The following is a 22,206-nucleotide window of genomic DNA, read 5'->3' as shown; positions in this document are numbered from 1 at the left end:
CCACTCACAACAACTCACCTGGCATCTCCACGCCAGGTGCTGGGTGGGCAACCCCCTGGCAGAGCCACTCTTGCCCCTCATGCTGCTTTCTCTGAAACAGCTAGAGCATCTTGGTTGTTGTTGTTATTTGGTTTGTTCTTCTATGTGGAATTGGTGGATAACAGACTTTTTCTTTAAAGTAGAGCTAGAGCTGTAACTCAGTTGTTGCACTTGCTCAGCAAGCACAGATCCCTGGGTTCCTTTCATCTCTAGCATCACAAAAACCAGATGTGAGAGAGAGGGGGGAAGCGGGAGGGTCAGAAGTTCAAGGTCAACCTCGATACTGAGGGATTGAGGCCAGCCTAGGATACATCATACACACACACACACACACACACACACACACACACACACACACACACACACACCTGTACAAGGGCTGGGGCTGGCATGACCTGCAGAGCATTCATTTGTAAACTGAACAAAGATGCAAGTTATGAGGTAAAATTTAAACTCCAGTATGTCCTTTGAGGGACCTCCTGTGTGTCGGGCACAAAAATCACACAGCCTGGTTCCCATGGAGAGGAAGAAAACAGCAGAGTGGCAGGAAGCACTCTGACCAGGGAGACAGGCCTTAGACTTCTATGCTGTCATAAGCTGGAAGGTCTTCAGCGAGTCGTGTAGTTTCTCTGACGATTGGTTCTCAACCTGTGCGCTAGGAGGCATCTCGGAGCTAAGCTGTCAGGGCCCCGCCCACCCTGCGCTGGTATTGTCCGGCTCTGGGCAATACCCCTCTCACCAGAAGGCCCCACTAAAACACCGCACAGAACACCAGGACTCAGGAGAGAGAAGTCCAGGAACAAGCCCATCCTTGTCACTCATCCTCCTGGGCCTCACTCTTCTCATTTATGAAGTGTTCCTTCCTCGAGAGACATCCATGTGCTATCAGGGGATAGCCAGCCCTCTGGAAAAGTTAGCTTCAGTCCCTGAAGCTTGTCCAAAGAACTGGAATTGGACACAACTAAGAACTGGGAAGTTCTCAAAGGATAAATAGGGAGTTTAACTGAACCAAGGGTCAAAATCCAGATGCTAACTGGGGGCAGAGCTCAATGAAGGAGCACTTGACCCTGATTTGAGCCCCAGCACTGCAAGAGACAGACAAAAGTGACCCTGCCACTGAGGAGAGCCCACAAACAAGGGAAACAGCCAGGTGTGGAGCCCATCTCAAAGGAGGCCAGAAAGAATTTGTTTTTAGTTGTTTTTTGTTTTGTTTGGTTGTGTGTGTGTGTGTGTGTATATGAGAGAGAGAGACAGACAGACAGACAGACAGACAGACAGACAGACAGGATTTCTTTGTGTTCTCTGTGTGACAGCCCTGACTGTTCTGGAACTTGCTTTATAGACCAGGCTGGCCTTGAACTCCACCCGTGCCTGCCTCCCAAGTCCTGGGATTAAAGGCGTGCACTACCACACCCTGCTTTCATTTGCCTTTTAATTCTTAAAAACACATACAATGTTAGCCCGGTAATAAATGGTGACAGTCCATAGCCAACTTCTAGCTCTGTGAAAAATGCAGGCATCTCATCTCCTCAGCTCCAGCCGTCTGCTGCCATCTAAAATGAGGGCCGCCACTGCTGAACCCACCGACTTCTTTTAAAGAGGCTAGAAATCCAGACCGGGATGTAAAGATCTGGTTTTTGGAAGCTTTTTTTTTTTCTTTCATTTTTATAAAACAGTATCAAAATGTCAGGGTTGGGGGATAGCTGGAGAGATGGCCCAGCTACTCTTACAGAGGACCTGATTTCAAGTCATAGCACCCACATGGTGGCTCGCAACTGTCTTAACTTCAGTTGCAGGGGACCTGATGCCCTCTTCTGGCCTCTGCAGATATCAGGCACACAAATATTACACAGACACACATACAGGTAACACTCATACACATAAACCATGTTTTAAATGCCAACTGAGAGAAGGATGAGGGCTGTGGCGTCATGTGTAGGCCGTGCATGCTCTTCAAGGTCCTCTGTGGGAATCAGGTCAAGAGTCACCAGGCAGTTTCTCTATCAAACGAAGAATAAGATTCTCCCAGCCTCTTCCCTGCAGAACCTCGAGGTATCAAGGTGCACTAGAGAGTCCTGGGGAACCCATTTCTCATCTTCCTGTGCCTTCAAGATCTCTGACCATCTCCAGACAGTCCATGTGCAAAAGTAGAAGCCAGGGCCCAGCACAAACCAAAGTGAGCAGGGAACAGCAGAGAGAAGGACAGTTTTCCTCAGTTTATTTCAAGAGAACAAAGAATCAGCCATCAAATTCTGTACAAAAACATGGTGTTAGAGTGTGGTGACCAACAGGCCAGCTAGCCTCCTTCCCTTGCCTAAGTCCAAAGCTTCCTCTAATTTAACAAAAACAGGACCCAACCCCCTACCCCCACACACAAAAAGTTAACAAATTCTGGAAAAAATTATGAAAAATTAGGGAGACCCTCCTTAACTTTCTTCCTTCTTACTACCAATCCAGGGACTTGTGGGGAGGATCGTGGTCACAGCCAAGGTGGGCAGGCAGGCATTGGCAGACGTAGTGTTTGGCAACCATGGGGCTGGGGTAGGATCTTGGAGGGAGACAAGTGGCTTAGAGAAGGAAGTAGACCTCCACTGGCCCTGGTCCAGAGAACACTCAAAACACAGTTTATAAAAAATCAGGGCCAGGGTAGAAGAGAAAAAAGTCATCAGAATCAAAAACTAAATAGTGGAAAGATTTGTTTTTTGTTTTTCTTCTCTAAAAGGCAAAAGGCTACAAACAGCTCAGGTCCTGAGCTCCCCAGGATAGGGGTCTTCCACTGACCCCAAAACCCAGCTGGAGGGGTGGGGAGCCAGGAGAAGCGAGTGCTTTAAAAAGCCAACTCTGGATGAGAAGGCCTTGATCTTGAGCAGCCTTCTCTGCCTCCTGCCCTGCCTCGGTGAAGGCTGGTGAGGCCAGGGCTATGCCGGTAAGCTCAGCTTCTTCCCCTTGAGGACTGTGGAGAAAGAGACATGGTGAGCCTTCCACCCCACAGAGGGGCAACCTCCCACCCTGAGCAAGGTCCGCTAGTGAGCTGTGCAAGGAGAGGGAACCCCCAGGACTCTGCATCCTAAACTACCAGGTTGAGTCTAGAACAACCAGGGGGTAGAACCAAGGGCTGAGCAGAGGGGGCAGAGCAGGCTTTGTCTTCAGTAGTGCTGACTATACACATGGATCAGACAGCCTAGCAGGGTTGACAGGCAGGACTACCCCATCCAACCTTCCAAAAGCCTTAATTCTAGGGCCTGGCAACAACCTGATATCCAGGCTCTTGTCTCTACTGCCCCAGACTGTGTTTTTGTGATGCCTAGGCTGGCCTCAAACTCGACACACTCCTGCCTTGGCCTCCACAGCCGGGATTACAGGCCTGGTCTTACTACCCACTTCCTTTACATGCTGCTTCCTGGGCTTGGGGTGCCCACGGCCCTTCCATCCCAGCACCCCAAGAACCCATGCACTCAGTGTTCCTCTCGGCACTAGGCAGTCTCCCTGTATGGGCCATCTTCCTCAGGACGATCTAAGGGAGGAGAGCGCCTCCATTGCTTCTTCCTCCATGGCTGAGCCACGGACACTCAGCAAGTTTGTACCATGAGAATAATGAATTTCACCCTCAGAATCCCTGCTTTGCCGATCTCCACTTGTAGACATACAGCCTGGGAGTCAGAACTCGGGCCCTGGGGAGGCGGGGTCTGGAATCTAAATAAGGGATGGTAGGCCTGGAACCCCAGAAGCTAGGAAAGGAAGCCCCATCCCCAGGTGATATTTGACTACAGAATGACCCTGGACCCAGGGAATATAGGACTGGGGACAGAGCAGACCTCTCAGCCAGCCCCGCATCCTGGTTACCTTTGGTGATGTAGAGGTAGAAGAAATCGCAGTAGAGGACTGTCTGGACCAGGCCAGCAACAATGGCGATGAGGTCAAAAAAGCCCTCAAAGTGGTAGCGCCAGATCCAGTTGAAGAGATAGAGCGTGCGGTAGACACCCAGTGCGAACAGGTAGTGGCTGGTGATGGTCTCCGCCTCACCCGTCTTGCTCACCATGAACAACTGCGGTAAGATGGCCACCGACTCCAGGTAGATGGAGAAAGTCCAGAGGATCTGCAGAGGCCGGGTTACGACAGTGAGACAGCTGGACAGCAGCGTCACGGGAGGAGCTCTCTGACCTGACCTAGCACCAAGATGAGCCCACCATTCTGTTCTCATCGTGTGTCCTAGTGCCCCCTTATACCGAGAGGAACTGAAGCCTGAGAGGGAAGACCCCTGCCATGATCATAGAGCTCGAGCAGCAGAGCTGGGGACCTGGCTGGAGCTCGGCCATGAAAACTTGTCATCCTCATCTCCCGAGAGCAAAGGGCACCCAACTCCAACCCACCCCCGACCCCCACCTCTGCAATGGAGACCGTTCCTGCTCTAAGATTACCACTGAATCTCCACCCCTAACCCCCACCTCTGCAATGGAGACTGTTCCTGCTCTAAGATTACCACTGAATCTCACCCCTGACTCCATCTCTGCAATGGAGACTGTTCCTGCTCCCCTAAGGATGCCATTAAATATGTGACCTTCAATGACCTAAGTCACACTACATTGCTCTCTAGCTTAAAATCCTTTGGTAGCTTGTTACTGCTCAGAATAAAATCTAGACTCCTGACCTTACCCCTCAAGATCCTCCCGCTTGCCGAGGCCTCCCAACTTCAGCAGGCACCTCCTGAAAAAGGTCTACACTGGCTGCTCTTCCTTGTCTTTGGGATTGTTTATTTTTATTTGTTTTACTTAAAAATTACGGGGCTGGAACAATGGCTGAGCAGTTAAGAGTACTGGCTGTGTATCCAGAAGGCCTGGGTTTGATGGCACATGGCAGCCCACAACTGTAACCCCAGGCTCAGAGATGTAACACCTCCAGTTGGGGACTCCGTGCTTATTAGTGACACTTGATGTGGGATTCCCCTCTGTGTGCTGTGAATACCATTTGAGCCTATAACAGAGCAAGGCAGAACAGAGCTAGGCAGGGAAAACTAAACTGAATGCTGGGAGAAAGAAGACAGAGCCAGGGAAAAGCCATGGAGCTGCTGCCAGAGACAGACATGCCGAAACTTCGCCAGTAAGCCACAGCCACATGGCGATACACAGATTAATGGAGATGGGTGAGTTTAGGATATAAGAGTTAGCCAGAAATACGCTTAAGCTATTGCCCAAACAGTGTTGCAAATAATCTAGCTTCTGTGTGGTTATTTCGGGGTCTGGGCAGCTGGGAACACATCCTGTCATAGCTCCTCTCTGTGCATCACCAGCACCAGCACGGCTCCTGAACGAGGAGGCGATCGCCAACTGGAGTGTACAGCTACAAGGGCTGACCAGGTCATCACAGCTGTCTGAAAGTCCCACCTGGGATCATCAGCCACATACTGAAACCTCCCCTCAGAGAGCAAAGCCAAGTGGCAGCTGGGGCTTCTCCACAACTGTTTGGTTTGTAAGAAGGAAGTGAGAAATACCAGCATATGCTGGTAATAACCTAGGAACCTCTCTTACACCGTGGGGCATTAACTGGCTTTAGCCCTAATATTTCAAGGTGAGTCCTGCCATTATTCTCATTTGAACAAACGGAGGGCCCAAAGAACCCACTCCCGGGCAGGTATACTCCAGCCCCTCTCCTTTATTACCCAGAATCCTCCAGGTGGCCCATTTGGCTGATGCGCATTGAGTTCTCCTCCCTGGGGTAGCCCTAGGGGAACTCAAGTACAACAAAAGCAGGCCTACTGCAGTTTATCTGTTCTATGACGTCTGAGTTAGTTTATATTTATTCTATGTGTGTTAGTGGTTTTGTTTCTCTCTCTCTCTCTCTCTCTCTCTCTCTCTCTCTCTCTCTCTCTCTGTGTGTGTGTGTGTGTGTGTGTGTGTGTGTGTGTAAGATGAGGGAGAGGGAAAGAGACCCAGGCTGGCTGTCCTTGAACCAAGATCCACCTGCCTCAGCTTCCAGAATGCTGGGATTAAAAGCATGAACCACCATGCCCAGCTAAGTTTTTTAAAATTTATGTGTATGACTGCTTTGCCCGCAGGTAAGTACGTGCACTATGTCCATGTGTAGTTCTCACAGAGGTCAGAAAAGGGTGTTAGGTCCCCTAGAACTTGAGTTAGAGGATTGGGATCAAACATGTATGTGTATTTAGAAACTGAACAACATTCTTCTGAAAATGCCCTTAACGCTGGCCATCTCTCTCCAGTCCCCTGAATTTCTTTTTAAGATTTGTTTTTATTGCCGGGCGGTGGTGGCGCACGCCTTTAATCCCAGCACTCGGGAGGCAGAGGCAGGCGGATCTCTGGGAGTTTGAGGCCAGCCTGATCTACAAGAGCTAGTTCCAGGACAGGCACCAAAGCTACAGAAAAACCCTGTCTCGAAAAACCAAAAAAAAAAAAAAAAAAAGATTTGTTTTTATTTTTATTTATATGTATGTCTACATGTCTATATAAGTGAATGCCACATATACGGTGGGTGCCTGTGGAGGCCAAAAAAAAGGCATAGGACCCTGGAGCTATGTTTATAGGCAGCTGTGAGCTGTATGGTATGGATCAGGTCCTGGGAGTCAAATTCTGCAACATCTAACTGCTGAGCTATCTCCAGCCCTAAGATCTAAACTTTGTTTTTTATTTTATCATTCATTCATTCATTCATTCGCTCACTCATTTCTGAGGCAGAGTCTCGCTATGTGTTCTTAGCTGGCCTAGAACTCACTATGTGGACCAGGTTGGACTCACACTCACTGAGATCACTGCTTCTGCCTCCTGAGTACTGGAATTAAAGACATATAACACCGAACCCAGCCAGAGAGCTGGAATTCTTTTTTAAAGAGTATTTTCAGACTAGGTGTGGTGGTACAGGCTTGTAATCCCAGCACTTAGGAAGGTAGAAGCAAGAGTATTTTTTCAACTTATGGCCATTCTGGCCTACACACAGCAAAATCTAGTCTCAAAAAGTTATTTTTCAGCGGGGCAGTAGTGGTGCACACCTTTAATCCCACCACTCAGGTGGCAGAGGCAGGCAAATCTCTGTGAGTTCAAGGCCAGCCTGATCTACGTAGTGAGTTCCATGACAGTCAAGGCTATAAAAGGAACCCTGTCTCAAAAAAAAAAAGACATTTTTCATTCTCGGGGTGAAACATGACTTTTAGAGCACACCACTGACTAGCACAGACTCAGAAAACAATCACCCCTATGCCTACCCCACTTCAGTCAGTCTCCCTGCCTGCAAAATGAGTCCAGTAACCCCAGCTTGACTGTGGCAGAGAATACATTGACATTCAGGTAATGCCCAGTCAGAGGCTGGAGCCCAGTCCCGGGCTCTCCCAGCACAACAGCCACCCTCCCCGTGGGCCAGGGTTGGCTTTAGCCTGCACATTGCTTTTAGAAACACAGTTTGCAAAGTGGCAATATCATAGCCAATGGGGTTTATCCAAGGTTCAGTTATTGCTAATGGAAAACTTTGTCAACTGGGCGCACACCTTTAATCCCAGCACTCGGGAGGCAGAGGCAGGCGGATCTCTGTGAGTTTGAGGCCAGCCTGATCTACAAGAGCTAGATCCAGGACAGCTAGGGCTGTTACACAGAGAAACCCTGTCTCGAAAACAAACAAACAAAAAACCAAAAGGGGAAGAGAAAAGACTTTTCCCAGTACCCCACCATGACAGACTGAATGAAATATAGCTGACATTGGTAATTTTAAAAGAAAAAAGAAATATATTTTGAATATGTGGCTAAAACTCTGAAGTTCATAACTTTTCTGAGTACCACACTGCAGCTTCTGTTGAAAACCTCGGCATAACTGACACCCAGGGCCGGCTGCCTGTGAGACAGGTGTGCCGTAGAGAGAGAGTGCTTCAGTTGATGGTGCCCTCCAGCCTCTGAGGAGCAGAATATACAGACCCAACCAAAGGTCAACACCTCGAGGCGGAAGGTGTCACACACAACGGCACCAGCCAGTCCTTCCCATCTCACGCCAGACATCACTCTATACATTAACCTCCATACAGCTAAGAGGGCCGGGGCGCTCTGAGGGCACAGGCCCAGGCTCTATCCTGCACCCCAGAAAAGGATGCTGAGAAGTAGGGACTGACTTCTTCATTGTGTCTTCTTGGTTGTGTATCCTTTTAGTTGTTAGTATCTAATGGCTGAGCCATCTCTGCAGCCCCCAATTTCCATTTTACAAAAAACACAGGCATACATTTGCCCTCATTCCCACCACTGTCCAGTTAAAGAGGCAAGCTTCCAGTTCCTGTCTATCAACTCCAGAGCCTCTTTGTCTTCATACAACCAATTTGAACTCAGTAACTCTCACATGACCCGTTTCATAGTAGGGAAACTGAGGCATAGAAGGACAAGTCACAGGCTGAATTCATTATAGTAGAAATAGGAGCTCCCAGTCAGGAGATGTAGCATAGCCCTATAATCCAGGCACTGAAGCAAGAGGACTGGGTTCCAGGCTAGCCTTTGAGCCACAGTAAGCCGCTATCTCAAAAGACCAATGGCTGGTATTGTGGTTCAAGGGCAATGCACTGGCCTAGCATGCACAAGGCCCCAGACTTTATCTCCAACACTTCTTGGGGGGAAAAAATAAAAAAATAAGACGTAGATCTGGGATTCAAGTTCAAGGAGCTTCACTCTAGAGTCCCTACTGAACTGGGTATCCTTGGGCGTTCAGACGACGGAAGGATCAGTTTCCTCATCTAACCATGGGGTGCCACTCTGTATGAACTCAGCCTGCCGCTGTATGTTAACTGCACAGAGCCGCACAGGGCATTACCTGCCTCTGAACCTAAGCTGAGCGTGGGGCTCCTGCAGAGGGAAACAGCTGAGAGGGTCTGCTGTCAGCTGCCACTCCACCCTACCACCGCGGTCCCCGCTGAAACCTACCTCCAGAGGGGTGAAGTCATGGTTGACCAGGAATGCCAGAATGGCTGTGGGAACAACGAGGAACTCCACGCGGAAAGTGTCGTGGTTCCCGTCGTAAGTAGCTTTGAACTTGCTGTAGATCATCCACACCGTGGTAAAGGAACAAGCTATGTAGACCACCTGATGAGAGAGGGTGACAGGGCAGCTCACTACAGTGGGGCCTCCATCCAGTTCCCAGCCTACCTCCCTCAAACCAGAGGTCCAGACCCCACCCAGCTCCTTTCCTTCATGACCAAATATCTAGACATCAGTCTTCCATGCTTAGACCCAAGAGTAGATAGATAATGAGTCCCTCCTCCCTCAGACGCAGATGTCCAGACCCCAGCTCTCCTCCCTCAGACCAGAGCTCCAGGCCCAAGCCTCTTTGCTGCTCCCTCTCTGACCCCTGGCCTGGAACCCTGACACAGGGGGCGCTGACTGCAGGTCTACCTTCATGCAGGTGTTGTAGAGTGAAATGTAGTTGGTGAACAGGTCCAGGTATCGGGCAGTAAACACCACAGCAAACAGGACCTGGCTCTTCCCTGAAATGCCTGGTTGAGACAGAGAACAAGGGGAGGGTACGGGGAGCTGAGGTGGGCTACTTGGACAATAAACTGAAGTGCAAGGCCTGGGCCGACCGCCCGGAGCTGTCCCTCCCCAAAGGCCTTGAAGCCTGAGCACGGCCCTTTCCCACCATCCACAGCCAGGGGGCAGCCGGCCCCAATAATACTACAGACCGAGGCTCCGTCCCAGGCTAGGCCTCGCTGGAACCCTTGTCTCCTTCAGGGTCCCCTGATAGTCTGGACCGACGTTGGGACCTAGGGAAAGCCCTGCCTGACTTCAACCTCTCAGCCAGTCACCTTCCTCCCGCTCCCTTCCTGGCCTTTACAGTCCACGTCACCAACTCCCAGCCACCTCCCCGCCTGCCATGGCTCCTGGTTCCCGGCCCCGGAACACCCATAGCTGTCCCAAAGGGTGCTGCAGAAGGTTGAGCTGAGCACCCGAAACCACCCCCACCAAACTCTGTGCACCCCTTAGTCTAGGGAAAGAAGCTGACCCCCTAGTGACCCTAGATCTAGAAGGATACCCAGCAGGCAGTCTGGGAGGACTCTGTCCTGCCGAGCTTCTGCCTTCCCGGTGCCCCGGGGCGGCCCGCTCCCGCCCCCTCTCCGCGGGGCGGGGGCTCTCACCCGCACACGATCGGGACTTCCAGATTTTGAGCAGTAACAAGATGATGGCTAGGAGGTGGGAGAGGTCTCCCAGGAATCGGAAGAGGTTCATGACTGGGGAGCTCGGGCAGGACTGAGCTGGGGGAAGGTTGGCCAACCGGGCTGCCCCGGAGCTGCGGTGCTGCTGGGCTGAGGGCGGGAGAGGAGCCCTTCGGTAGCTCAGCTCCGGGGAGGGGGCTCTGGGAGGTGAGCCGAGGCCGGAGCTGGTGGCAGAGCTGGCAGGGAGAAAAGGGAGGAGGGCCAAGGGTGGAAAGGGAGGAGTCTGGGCTGGAGCTCCACCCCGAGGGCGGGTTGGCTCTCTGGCACCCCCTGTCGCACGCCACCTGCCTTGCAGAGTCGTGCCGAATAAACTGTCCTCTGCCTTCTACTAATCTAGAATCCCACACTCCCCGCTCTTAGCAGTTCTGAACGCTAAAGATCCTGGAGCTGCCAAGGGTGATGGTGCAACCCGAAATCTTAGCACTGGGAAGATGAAGCAGAGCGATCCACAGTTACAGGCCCAGGGCTCCATAATGACAATCCATTCCCCCACAAATTATTAATACTAATACTACTAATAGTAATGACAACAACAACAATAATCCTGGAGATTAAGAAGGTAGATTTCTGGCTTTCTTGGTGTTCTCTAGGTCCAATTCAGTGAGAAGAGCCAGGCCCCCCTGCCACACCCAGCCTACTGCCTCTACAATCCCTTTCTTGGCAATCCCTGTATTACTCAACATTCTAACCTACAGCCACAATCCCGTTCTCCTTCAAGACTCAAACGTCAGGGCCTGGCTCATTCAGAAGCAGTCCGCATCACCCATGTCCTCCCAGATATTAGGACACAAGAAGCAGGAAGTCTGATAAGATAGTTACAGGCCTTGGTCCCAGCGTCCACACCCCCTCTCCCCACACCCCCAGCATCCATCCTCAGGGGTCCAGGAGTGCTGAAGCACACTCCTTCCAGTATAACAGAACCTAAGGACTGCCCTCCCAGAGGCAAGATGGAAGCTCAAAGGTAGGGCTATGAGGAGGGCTGTGTCTGTGGCAGAGCGGGACTGAGCTCTCATGGCTGTGAGAGACCATCTGGTCCCTCAGTGAAGGACTTGCTCAGAATCTGGACCCTAGCGCGAAGGAGAAGGGTGAGGGCCCAGACCTGCCATCTAAGGAAGGAAGGCTGGTATCTAGAATCCTAGTTCTGAAAGAAAGGGCCAGGCATTGGACCCCCCAAGTTTGGTAGAGGAGAGCCAAGGGTTGAAATTCTGGGAGGGTCTGGACCCCTGGGTCCGAGGGAGGATGGCTAGGATTTAAATGCCTGGGTCACAGGAAAGAGTGCTGGGGTCGGAGAGAGGAAGGAACCGGGAACCCAGCGCCACAGGAATAGGGTTGTAGGCTGGGGTGGGAGGACTAGGATCCGACCCCAGTTCGGGGGGGGGGGCAGGGAGACTAGGCTCCGGTCTGCTGGGTCTAAGGGAGGTGAGCTAGCATTTGGACATCTGATTTCAAGGGATAAGAGACTTGGGAGTCTAGACTACTGGCTCCATGACAGCTTGCTTGCATCTTGCCTCTGGGGCCATTGAACTCACGGGATGAGTCTTAGCATGGCGGATGTTGAAGTCCAGAAGAGGGAAGGGGCAATTTCAGGAACCCCCAGCTCTCTGTCTAGGTCCCAAACTGTCTGTTCCAGGCAATGTCCTTGTCCACCCACCTCTGCATCCTCCCATTTCAACACAGCCCCTCAGTCCCATGTCCCATGAGGAAAACAGAGGCTTTGAAATAGGGTAAGGAGTGGCCCCCTCCTTCAGTCCTAACAGGAGGAGGGGTCCCTAGGGAAGCCAAGGGAGGGGGGGCTGTGGGTCTCCTGGCAGGGAGGAACGGGGACTGAATGTTAATCGCATCCTGAGTGAGTGTGCGAGAACACAGCGAGTGTGTGATTCCCTCACGCTCTGGCTCCTGCAAGCCTTGGCCGCTGCCGCTGCCGCTACCACCTTCTGCCAGCGCCCGCAGCCTCCTCGGCCACCAGCGCCCTGTTGAGGGGTGTCAGCCTGGGTGGGTCCGCCTGGCCCCCAGGGGTCTCTCGTGCTACAGCCATCTGCTAGGTGAGGATGTGTGTCTTGGTGTCAGGCTGGCTGGTGGGGGGGGTGTGTCTGTAAGGGCTGCGGCGGCTGGTAGCTGAGGGAGGAGGGGTCTGTCTGTCTGGACCGACCCTGAGCCTCCTGTCTGCACCTCATGACCCCCCAATCTGTTCCCTGAGCCCCCAAACCTGGATGGATGGTGTGCACCTGGGTTCTGTGCCTTCTGCCTGCATCCAGCCGAGTGTCTGTGTGTCCCTGGATGCCTGTGTCCTCCTGTCTGTCCAAACAGCCAGAGAGCAGTGACAACGCGCCTCTGTTGGGGCCCTGCGCAAGCGTGAGTGTGTGTGTGTGTGTGTGTGTGTGTGTGTGTCTCCCTCATCAAGCTCCGGGGGTGTTGAGGGGGAATCCCAGGGAAGTGAGATTGTGTGTGTGTGTGTGTGTGTGTGTATGCATGTGTGTTTCTGCCTGTGCTTGAGAGTGGGGGCACGTGGGGGGGGGGCGTCTAGAGGTGGCCAAGCAAGGAACGGGCAAGCAGTTCCTCTGATAGGCAGCCTCACGCTCCTTATACAAACATACACGAGCCACTGGCTTCAGAGGTGACCCAGACAGACAGACAGAGACAAGAGAGCCGGTGCTGAGAGCACAAAGGGGATGCTAATAAGCTAGGGAGAGGTGATGGGACATGCCAGCCAGAGGAGGAGCCCGGACTAAAGCCGGCAGAGGGGGGCACCCCAGGTGGGCGGAAGGGGATCCCCATGGGGTCAGGCCGCAAGAGGACACCCCGACAGCCTCTGCAATGTCCGGGGCCCAACTTCCAGCGCAACATGTGTAGCCTCATCCTTGCCTAGTCTGGTGGCCGCAACCTTGGGGGACAGGGCAGGGCAGGATCAAGAAGAGGAGGGACATAGCCGGGACAGGCAAAAGGTCCCCGCCACTGCCTGCGCTGCTGCTGCTGCTGTTGCTGCTGCTGCTGCTACCTCGCTGCCGCCCTCGGCCTGGCCCCCAACCAGTTCCCCAACACTCCACGGAATCTTTGGGTCTCTGGATACCGGTTCCGGTCCTGGCCCCCCAGCAACTCCCCCCACAGAACAGGGTCATGAAAAGGTAAGGCTGGGCAGGGGATGAAGGGGTGGGGGTGGGGATATGGCCCCCTCCGATCTAGGGCAGGGAAAGTTGGCTGGGGACCTCAAGGAGGGAAGGGGTTTGAATGTGAGAAAACCAAACGTCTCTGCCCCCTTATCCCTCAGGGACTATCTTCCATCTGCTCGCGCGCGCACTCTCTCTGCCCCTTTCCTAGGTTTCTACACCTCAAAACCACCCCAGGCCTCTATTCCCCTGCACTTCACCCTGTCCCCGGCAGTGCAGAACTGAATCCCACCTCTGTCAATCTCTACACCCCTTCCCTGCATCAGTCTCCCCATAGCTAGCTATCCCTCTCTCCTTTCGCTCTCCCCTCCCACCTCAGAGCTATGAGTCTGCTATTAATACCCCCGCCAAGGACCTTGAGGGCGTCCAGTGCCCGGCACCCAGCCCCAAGCAGCCACCCCTTCCTCAAGGTTCTGGAATGCCCTTCCAGGACTGGGGTGGGAGACATTGGTTTGTTTGTGCATGAGGTGGGGGACAGGAAATCTCTCTGCAGCACAAGGAGGGGAAGCTGCTGACCACAGCCTCCCCCATTCCCATAATGGTTTATGGGGGCAATGGAGGCAGAGACCTCCTTCCTCCTTACGCTCTGGACAAGATATGAAAGGAACAACTGGGGAGGCCAGACCTAGTGGGCAGCAAGGATGTTGGGACTGATGGGGTCTGAGCAAAAAAGGGGGGCTCCTTAAAGGAGAACAAGACAGAAACCAAGATTTCCAGTTGTTGGGGCGGGAGGCGGCCAGGATGTCCGGGTCCTGAGGAAGAAATGAGTGGACCACTGTGCTGGGTGCAGAGGGGGTGCCTGCCAGGCCCAGTCTTCAGTCGGGAATTTAGGGAGGGCACCATGAGAGAAAGGAGGGCCAGGACTCCTGACAGAGCAGGCTGGGGAAACCGCTGCTTAGGCCACTGTGGGGACCAAGTAGATGGCTAAACTCATGAGGTGGAGGGCGAGATGGACTTTGCCAACCCTGTTCTGAGCTCTGGGGACTGATACTGGGGTGAGATGGCTGGGAAGAAAGGTTGCCCTCAGGAATCCTCCCTTTATGGGAGACAATGCCTCCTGATGGGGTGGGGTTGAGACTACCCTCCTAGGCCTCACAGTGACAAGAACCTCAGACCCCAAAACTGCAGAGGCCAGGGTCTGAAAAGCGAAGGAGGGGGCTGATGGCTGAGCAGCTACCAGGAAGGGAGAGGAGAGCCAGTATTAACCCCGCAGGGGCCAGGCCACAGCTGTGCGTTATTTTGGGGAGAAAGGGGGGGCTATTCTGAGCACGGATTGAGCCAGCTGCTAAGGGAAGGAAAGGCAATGGAGAGGAGGGACAGGAGGAGGCATGGCCTGCAGGAGGGGGCACCCCCTTCCCTGGGGAGACAGAGGCTCAGGCCCTCCAGAAGGTGGGATGGCAATTTAGAGGATGAGGTTTCCAGGCAGGGTAGGGGGTGTGGGCCTCTGCCCCAACCCTTGCTGTCTAGAATGGACAAGCCTGTGCTACCATGGCAACAAGACAGGAAACTGACAGCCAAGAGAGAACCCTTCTGTATCTGGACCCTGACCTGTTCAGAAAACCCCCAGTGCAGGCCCTTAGTGCTTTCTGGGAGCAGAGATCAGGCCCCCATGGCCGCCTCCATAGATCTAGTACCCAGGAGCCTGGGATCCTAGCCCACCCACCCCAGGCAACTAGTATTCAACAGGGGGCACTGGAGGCAACACTTCCTTTAATTTACTAAATTGCTCTGGGCTGGAAGCCAGGGAGCCCCCCCCAGCAGTGCTCCACAGCTGTGCCCCCAACCCCAAGACTGGTTTGTCACTCAAGTTTCATCAAGAACGAAAATGAGGGGGCAGGGACAGGAGGAGGGGGCTAAGAATGGCTTGGGGTGGTGGGTATTTCCTCTCCTTGGATACCCCACTAATTTCTCCCCCCTTTCTCTCCCTGCACACCTGACCCCCTTTTCCTCTCTCATTTCCCCCTTTACTCTCTTCCCTTTATTCTCTTTCCCTCTGCCACCTGGCACTGCCTTGCTTTCATGTCTGTGCTGGGCATCTCCCGGGTGGGGGTCTGGGTCTCTGCCTTGCCTCGCTATTTCTGTCTTCTCTGTATTTCATTTGCTCTGCCGGCCTTCCTCCATCTCCGTTCCTTCTTCCTGAGGTTGGTGTTTGCCTGACTCTGGGTGGCTGTGGGTTCCTGCCTTCTATACCCCCAACTTTCTCATCTATCTCTCCGTCTCTCCTTGCCTGGCTACCATCCTCTCACTGGGTCCTTCTCTTGGGTCTTTGTCCATTTGAGCCTCTCCTTCCATTCCTCCCTGACCATATCTAACTGTCCCCTCTCCTTCCATTCCTCCCTGACCATATCTAACTGTCCCCTCTCCTTCCATTCCTCCCTGACCATATCTAACTGTCCCCTCTCCTTTGCCCTCACTCTGGTTCTGCTGGTGGTTTTTGTCCCGTCTCTGGGTCTCTTTCCCATCTGTATGATCACTGTCCATCCCATCCCTGCCTTCTCCCCTCTTCTTACCTCTGCATCTTCCCTGACCCCATTACTCACCCCCTCCCGCCTTTGTGTCTCCTGGTTCCCACACTCCATTCCTCCATCTCACCCCCCACCCCTCCCTCTGCTTGGATTCCATCTTTCTCTTCCACTCCCTCCACTGCCTTTCCCGCTGTCTCTTCTTGTCTCTGGACTGTGTCTATCTCTCTTCTGCCTCTTTCTCTCTCTCTTCATCTGTTTCTCTCTATGCTTCTGCCTCTCCGTCCCTCACCTAACTTTCTCCTCTCACCCTGACTCTGCGTCTTCCCTCACTATCTGGGTCCCACTGTCACCTTCCCCATCTCCGTTTCTCTATCTCTGTCTCCTCCCTCCGTCTCGGTCTCCCCTTATCTCTGTCCCTCATCCCTGTTTTTCTCCGTGTCTGCCCCTCTCTCTTCTCCATCACCCACCCTTCCCCTCTCGCCCCGTCTCTCCTGTGCCTCCCCTCGGGCTCTGCCCTCGCCTCCCGTCCGCGCAGAGGCCGCCCGGCGGGGCCCGCAGGCGATGCGCGGCGCCGGTGGCCCCCGCGGCCCTCGGGGCCCCGCTAAGATGCTGCTGCTGCTGGCGCTGGCGTGCGCCAGCCCGTTCCCGGAGGAGGCGCCGGGGCCGGGCGCGGCCGGCGGGGGCACGGGCGGGGCGCGGCCGCTCAACGTGGCGCTGGTCTTCTCCGGCCCCGCGTACGCGGCCGAGGCGGCGCGCCTGGGCCCGGCCGTGGCGGCGGCAGTTCGCAGCCCGGGCCTGGACGTGCGGCCAGTGGCGCTGGTGCTCAACGGCTCGGACCCTCGCAGCCTTGTGCTGCAGCTCTGCGACCTGCTGTCGGGGCTGCGCGTGCACGGCGTGGTGTTCGAGGACGACTCGCGCGCGCCCGCCGTCGCGCCCATTCTCGACTTCCTGTCGGCGCAGACTTCGCTGCCCATCGTGGCCGTGCACGGCGGCGCCGCGCTCGTGCTCACGCCCAAGGTGCGCGAGACCGCGGGGGCGGGGCGGGGCCTTGCGGCTGGGGGCGGGGCCGGGCATAGTCTCGATTGAGTTGGGGTGGGGACGTTCGTCGAGTCGCAGTGCCTAGGGGAAGCTGAAGGGCAAGACTGTGAGAGGCAGGCTTTGAAAGGCGGGACCTATGATAGCTTGAGAGCCGATTTCATCCAGGTTTGGGGGGCTTATAAGGGTGGGGACAGCCACTGGGGGCGGGGTCGTCCTTTGGTCAGTTTCCACGTTGGTGGTAAGAGTCAAGTCTAGGCAATCTTGGAGGGGTGTGTTTTATAGTGTTCACGGCACCTTCCAGAGATCACTTACAAGGGTCAGATAAACAGGGAGGAGGTGGGTTACAAGTGAAAACTGGGAAAGAACCAACGGTAGAAGTATAGATAGATTTTAGTAAGGGGCGACAGGGGCAGAGACTGTTATGGGCCTTGGACCAATAAGAGAAAGAGTCGGTTGGAAAGGAATGAGGTTCAGAAAGAGGTAGAGTCTGGTGAGGAAGTGGTGTCCAGGAAGGCAGGGACCGGGACCCTAGGGAAAGAGAATCGGGTCCTGAAGAGAACATGGCGGATGGCTGAGCCGAAGCGTGGCACCTAGAAACGAGAGCGGAGCCATTCATTCTGAGAAGTGGGGTGATGAAGAGCAGACCAGCTCAAGGAAGGAGAGAGGGATCCAGTGGAGAGGGCTGAGGCTAGACCCCGTCCAAGCAGTGTAATGAAAGGAGTTTGCCAAGAAAGGAAGTAGGCCTTTGGAGTGGGCTTTGAGAAGGAGCATGTCAAACTGTAAAAGTGTGGAAATGAGGATCCTGAACTGGACGCAGGAAGGAACGAGCCAGCCCAGGCAGTGGGAAGCCAGACACAGACACCTGAAGTGAAGTGGGGAGACGCCTGGGGACAGTGGGTTGTACTGGGCTTTTGGTACCAAAGAAGAGACTTGGACTAGCCTAGTTTGCAGACTGAGAAAGATGAAGCCTAAGAAGGGAGGTACTGGAGGTGAGCAAGTGAAACAGAGAAGTGGGATTGGCTGGAGGACGGAGCCACCTGAGTGGGTGGGGCCTAAATGAGCCAGTTCCCTGCTAGAAAGGCCAGTGGCAGGTACCCGGTCACTGTGGCATCCCAGGACTCAAAGGTCTGTCCAAAACATTGTGGGAAAGGCCTCTGTCCAACATCCTTGTTCTTGGCTTGATTTGTAGGCCTGGCTGTTGCCCTCCATGGAACACTGACACACATGGTCCCTTGTGCCTCCGTTGCTGAGTGTGACCCACTGAACACAGTTATCCACTCTTGCGTTCCCTCACTGTCCGTGGGTGGGAGAAGGTGTCGCCCTCACTACTCAAGCTACAATGCTTGCCAGCACCTAGGCCCTGCTGAGGGATGAGGGGCTCTGTGGGTCTCCACTGCACGCTGGGAAGCCTCCTCTTCTCAGGACAGCTTTCTTGTACCCAGCATCAGGCCAGTGGCATATGCCAAAGGAGAAATCTGATGGCTGTTTGCCCGCAATTGCAAGAAGGCTTGTGAGGCCTGAGGCCTGCTTAGGTTTGGGATTATAAAGCTGAGTTGAGGGAGGTTGGGCCATATGGAATTTGCACTCTAATGAAGAAAACAAACGAAGCCACCAATAGTGAAATCTGCCCTGGGGGAACCGTTAATGACTGAGGCTAAGGCTCCAATGGATGGTAATCAAGAGAGGCCTCCTGAGGAGGTGGTGTCTGTGCTGGCCCTGAAGGATGATGAGAGCTCGCTAGGCATGGAAGAACCGGGGAATGTGTCCCCAGGAGGGACAACTGCTAAGGGCGAAGCTTGGAAGAAGCATTGTGTGTGTGAGAAAGACCTAGGCAGAGTGGCTGGAGCCAGCGAAGAGCTGGGAAGGCAGAAGATGAGCTCAGACAGACCTTGTGCTTGGGCCACAGCGGGTACTTTATTTGGTTTTGATTCTAAAGTAGAATTCTTGGAAGGTTTTCAATTGAGAAGTGATGTGTTCCAATTAATATTCCGAAATGATCACTTTGGTTCTGCTTGGAGAACAAACTAGAAGACATGAGAATGGACGCAGCAGGGTGTCAGAGGGCTGCAGATGTCTGGGCAAGAGCACCGTGGTGCGGTGGTACCGAGGAGAGGAGGGGACAGGGCTGCAGATGTCTGGGCAAGAGCACCGTGGTGCGGTGGTACCGAGGAGAGGAGGGGACAGGGCTGCAGATGTCTGGGCAAGAGCACCGTGGTGCGGTGGTGCTGAGGAGGAGGGGACCGAAGAGCGGGAGTTCAGAGTCGGCTCTGTTCTAGATGTGATGCTATGTGAGATCCTAGAGGGAGGGAGAGGGGGTTCTGGGATTGGGGGTGTTGTAAAGAGTCAAGACACCTGCTTTTGACAGGCAGGTTCCCGAGACACGTGTGGAAACCCTGGTTTGCAGAAGGTGACTAGAAAGTGGGATAGGTTTGTCTGGAGCTCACAGGAATGGCTGTGACCAAAGATGGGGCCCTGGGCACGCGGCTGAGCTCCCTGCAGCTAGGAAGCCGGACTGTGACGGCTCCATCCAGCAGCAGCTGCAGAGCCACAGGTGGCTGGCGAGCACTAGCCTGGTGCAGCTGAGGAACTACAGTTGTTTTTTCAGTTGAAGTTGAATAGCTACACGTTGCGAGTGGCTACAACACTGGATAGTGCTAGAGACAATATTTAAAGCCATGGTGTTAATGGCCTTGCTAGGGAGCGTGGACAGAAAAGGAAAGGAGCACCAGAAAGACCCCTTACATTGTTTAGGGTTCTGATTCAGGAACAGAGGCCAAAAAGGGAGACAGAAATGGGGGCCAAGAGGGCAGGAGGGAAATGAAAGGGTCAGTCTATTCCACTTGAAAGGAATAGACTTCAGCATCCTCACTGCATGATGGGAATTGTAGTTCTGCTCTTTGCAAATTGGGCTAGAGTGCCTCAGGGGATACTGGGAAGATTTGGGGTGAATTAATGGTAGTAATATCACATACTGCCACAGATAAACCCACAAACCTCAGCAGCTCACCCCAGTAGGTTGTTTTTCACTCATACAAACTCCAAATGGGGCATCCTGAATGGAGGTATCCATCCCTCCTGTGACTAGAGACCCTAGGCCTTCAGAGTTTTCCTCCGAGTCTCTACAGCTGCCCTCAGACAGGAGAGTAAGGTTCAGGGTGAGATTTTTTTAAGGTGGGTCTGGAAGAACTCAGTTATGTGGTTAAACTGATGAAGCCAGTGCTACAGAAGGAAAAGGAGCCAGGCCTGGTAAGCAGCCATGGCGGAAGCTGTGGTGCCACTGGCTCAGGCAACTGTGGTCTGCTCACTGGTCCTCCCTGTCCCCGCAGGAGAAGGGCTCCACCTTCCTGCAGCTCGGCTCCTCTACAGAGCAGCAGCTGCAGGTCATTTTTGAGGTGCTGGAGGAGTACGACTGGACATCCTTTGTGGCAGTGACCACGCGTGCCCCAGGCCATCGGGCCTTCTTGTCATACATCGAGGTGCTGACTGATGGCAGCATGGTGGGCTGGGAGCATCGAGGAGCGCTGACACTGGATCCCGGGGCTGGTGAAGCCGTCCTGGGCGCACAGCTCCGGAGTGTCAGCGCGCAGATCCGCCTGCTCTTCTGCGCCCGCGAGGAGGCAGAGCCTGTTTTCAGGGCAGCAGAAGAGGCTGGCCTCACTGGGCCTGGCTACGTCTGGTTCATGGTGGGACCTCAGCTGGCCGGAGGCGGGGGCTCCGGGCTCCCTGGGGAACCCCTTCTTCTGCCAGGAGGTGCCCCACTGCCTGCGGGGCTATTTGCAGTGCGCTCTGCTGGCTGGCGTGACGACTTGGCACGTCGAGTGGCTGCTGGTGTGGCGGTGGTGGCCAGAGGTGCCCAAGCCCTGCTGCGAGACTATGGCTTCCTGCCTGAACTGGGTCATGACTGCCGCGCCCAGAATCGCACCCACCGTGGGGAGAGTCTACACAGGTGATTGGGGATTGTTTGGAGCACCCAGTAATGAGTGGCCTGGGTTGGAGTTCATCCCGGCTCTCACTTGCTTTTCTGCGGAAATTTGAGTGATCTTTCTGGGGGTTAGCCGAGTGATTTGGGAAGCACCTGGTTTACAAAGGGTTTGTTTCCATTATTTCATGATTTTAAGGCTGGGCATGGTGGTAAAAGACTGAAATCACAGGCACTTCAGGAGTGGAGGCAGGAGACGCAGTGGTTCCGCGTCATCCTTGTCTGCGCTTCAGCCTGGGCTGCATGAAGCACTGTCTCAAAACAAAACTGTGTGATTTTAGTTCAGTGTGGCAGTACAGACTTGCTGTCCCAGCACTCTGAAGACGGGGGCAAGAAACAAGCCTAAAATATCTAAAACAGAAATATCCATTTTCTTTTATATTTTAATGTCTTTGTCAAAAATGTGTCTTATAATAGACCAGTTATCATGTTTGAATTGGCACTGGGCTTGTTTGTTTCGTAAGTAAAAACAGTGACAATTGATAGCAACTTAAACTGGATAACACCCCCCCCCACACACACACACAATGAGCTGAGTCTCAGTGACAAAAAGACCCAATGGTCTAGTTACCTGTGCAAGGCAGACATTTTTCTCTGTCTTGTAACATCCGAGAGATGAGTACCCGGCAGTCCTGTTGTCAGGAGACAGGCTCCATGTGGTAATTCTGTTTTTCTACTCTTTGCACAGTACAAGTTGGGTTGTAGGCATGGCAGAATGAGCCTAGTCTAGAGAAGGAGGAAGGATATAGCAAAGAGCCAGCAACTTGGAGTGATGGAGAGGGCATAGGTCTCACATCTTATTTCCGAAAACACTGACATACTGATTGTTCAAGGCATAGCCATTCTACATAAACATCCCTGCTGATTGACTAGACTCCCATTCTGATGGGCTGGTGCTGACAGTTAGATATTTTAATAGCACCCCTGCATGTGGCTGCAAAGTGCTGGGTGTGTCCACCAATACTGTGGCCGTGGGTCCAGCTTACACCCTATGATGTTAGAAAAAAACTGGGTGCGACAGAAGGAAGACCATTAATCTGGAGCCCAATTGAGTCTGGGAGGGGGTGGTGGGTGCAGAAGAGGACCCAAGGGAGGAGAATGGCCAGCTGGGTTGGGAATCAGGACCCCAGAACAAGAGGGTAAGAGAAGGATCCTGTGATCGTAAACACCAAGCACCTGCTAGGAACCAGGGCTCATGCTGGGCCCTGGGAACACAGGGATGAATAAGACCACAGACTTCTTCAAAGACTGCAAGGCCTAAAGAGCTGACATACAGGGATGGGAATAATGGCCACACAGTGTGAGGCTGGCGGTAATGGAGACAGCAGCAGCCTT

At 53.7% G+C, this 22,206-nt stretch overlaps 2 protein-coding genes across 4 annotated transcripts in view; one reads left to right on the top strand and one right to left on the bottom strand.

The window, feature by feature from the left end:
• Positions 1-2,240: 2,240 nt before the first annotated feature.
• Positions 2,241-10,397, bottom strand: Kdelr1 (KDEL endoplasmic reticulum protein retention receptor 1). The gene is made up of 5 exons (XM_075952696.1): positions 10,148-10,397; positions 9,408-9,508; positions 8,940-9,098; positions 3,883-4,135; positions 2,241-2,992 (listed from the first exon to the last, which is right to left on the bottom strand). Exons 1-5 carry the CDS (start codon positions 10,236-10,238, stop codon positions 2,958-2,960), a joined length of 639 nt encoding a protein of 212 aa, XP_075808811.1. The 5' UTR covers positions 10,239-10,397; the 3' UTR covers positions 2,241-2,957.
• A 1,578-nt stretch (positions 10,398-11,975) lies between these two features.
• Positions 11,976-22,206, top strand: part of Grin2d (glutamate ionotropic receptor NMDA type subunit 2D) — a 40,108-nt gene continuing 29,877 nt past the window's right edge. For 2 of the 3 annotated variants that reach the window (XM_075952692.1, XM_075952690.1), the window contains exons 1-3: positions 12,752-13,347; positions 16,390-16,871; positions 20,219-20,838. In XM_075952692.1, the coding sequence (XP_075808807.1) occupies positions 16,416-16,871; positions 20,219-20,838 (1,076 nt within the window). In that variant the 5' untranslated portion in view covers positions 12,752-13,347; positions 16,390-16,415. Of the gene's footprint in view, positions 12,268-12,751; positions 13,348-16,389; positions 16,872-20,218; positions 20,839-22,206 lie in introns of those variants that run through there. The other variant, XM_075952691.1, reaches the window with a different exon arrangement.

Source organism: Microtus pennsylvanicus, chromosome 18, assembly GCF_037038515.1.
Source record: "Microtus pennsylvanicus isolate mMicPen1 chromosome 18, mMicPen1.hap1, whole genome shotgun sequence".
In the NCBI taxonomy this organism is placed as follows: domain Eukaryota; kingdom Metazoa; phylum Chordata; class Mammalia; order Rodentia; family Cricetidae; genus Microtus; species Microtus pennsylvanicus.
The sequence above is the reverse complement of the archived record's forward strand: the minus strand, read 5'-3'. Positions and strand labels throughout refer to the sequence as shown.

What these genes read in the sequence shown, in the direction of transcription:
- Kdelr1 (XM_075952696.1), bottom strand. Translation starts at nt 10,238, where the DNA reads ATGAACCTCTTCCGATTCCTGGGAGACCTCTCCCACCTCCTAGCCATC. An exon ending in TCTACAACACCTGCATGAAG is followed by an intron (nt 9,099 to 9,407) that starts GTAGACCTGCAG and finishes CTCTCTCATCAG; the next exon opens with GTGGTCTACATAGCTTGTTC. An exon ending in CTACCTCTACATCACCAAAG is followed by an intron (nt 2,993 to 3,882) that starts GTAACCAGGATG and finishes CTTTCTCCACAG; the next exon opens with TCCTCAAGGGGAAGAAGCTG.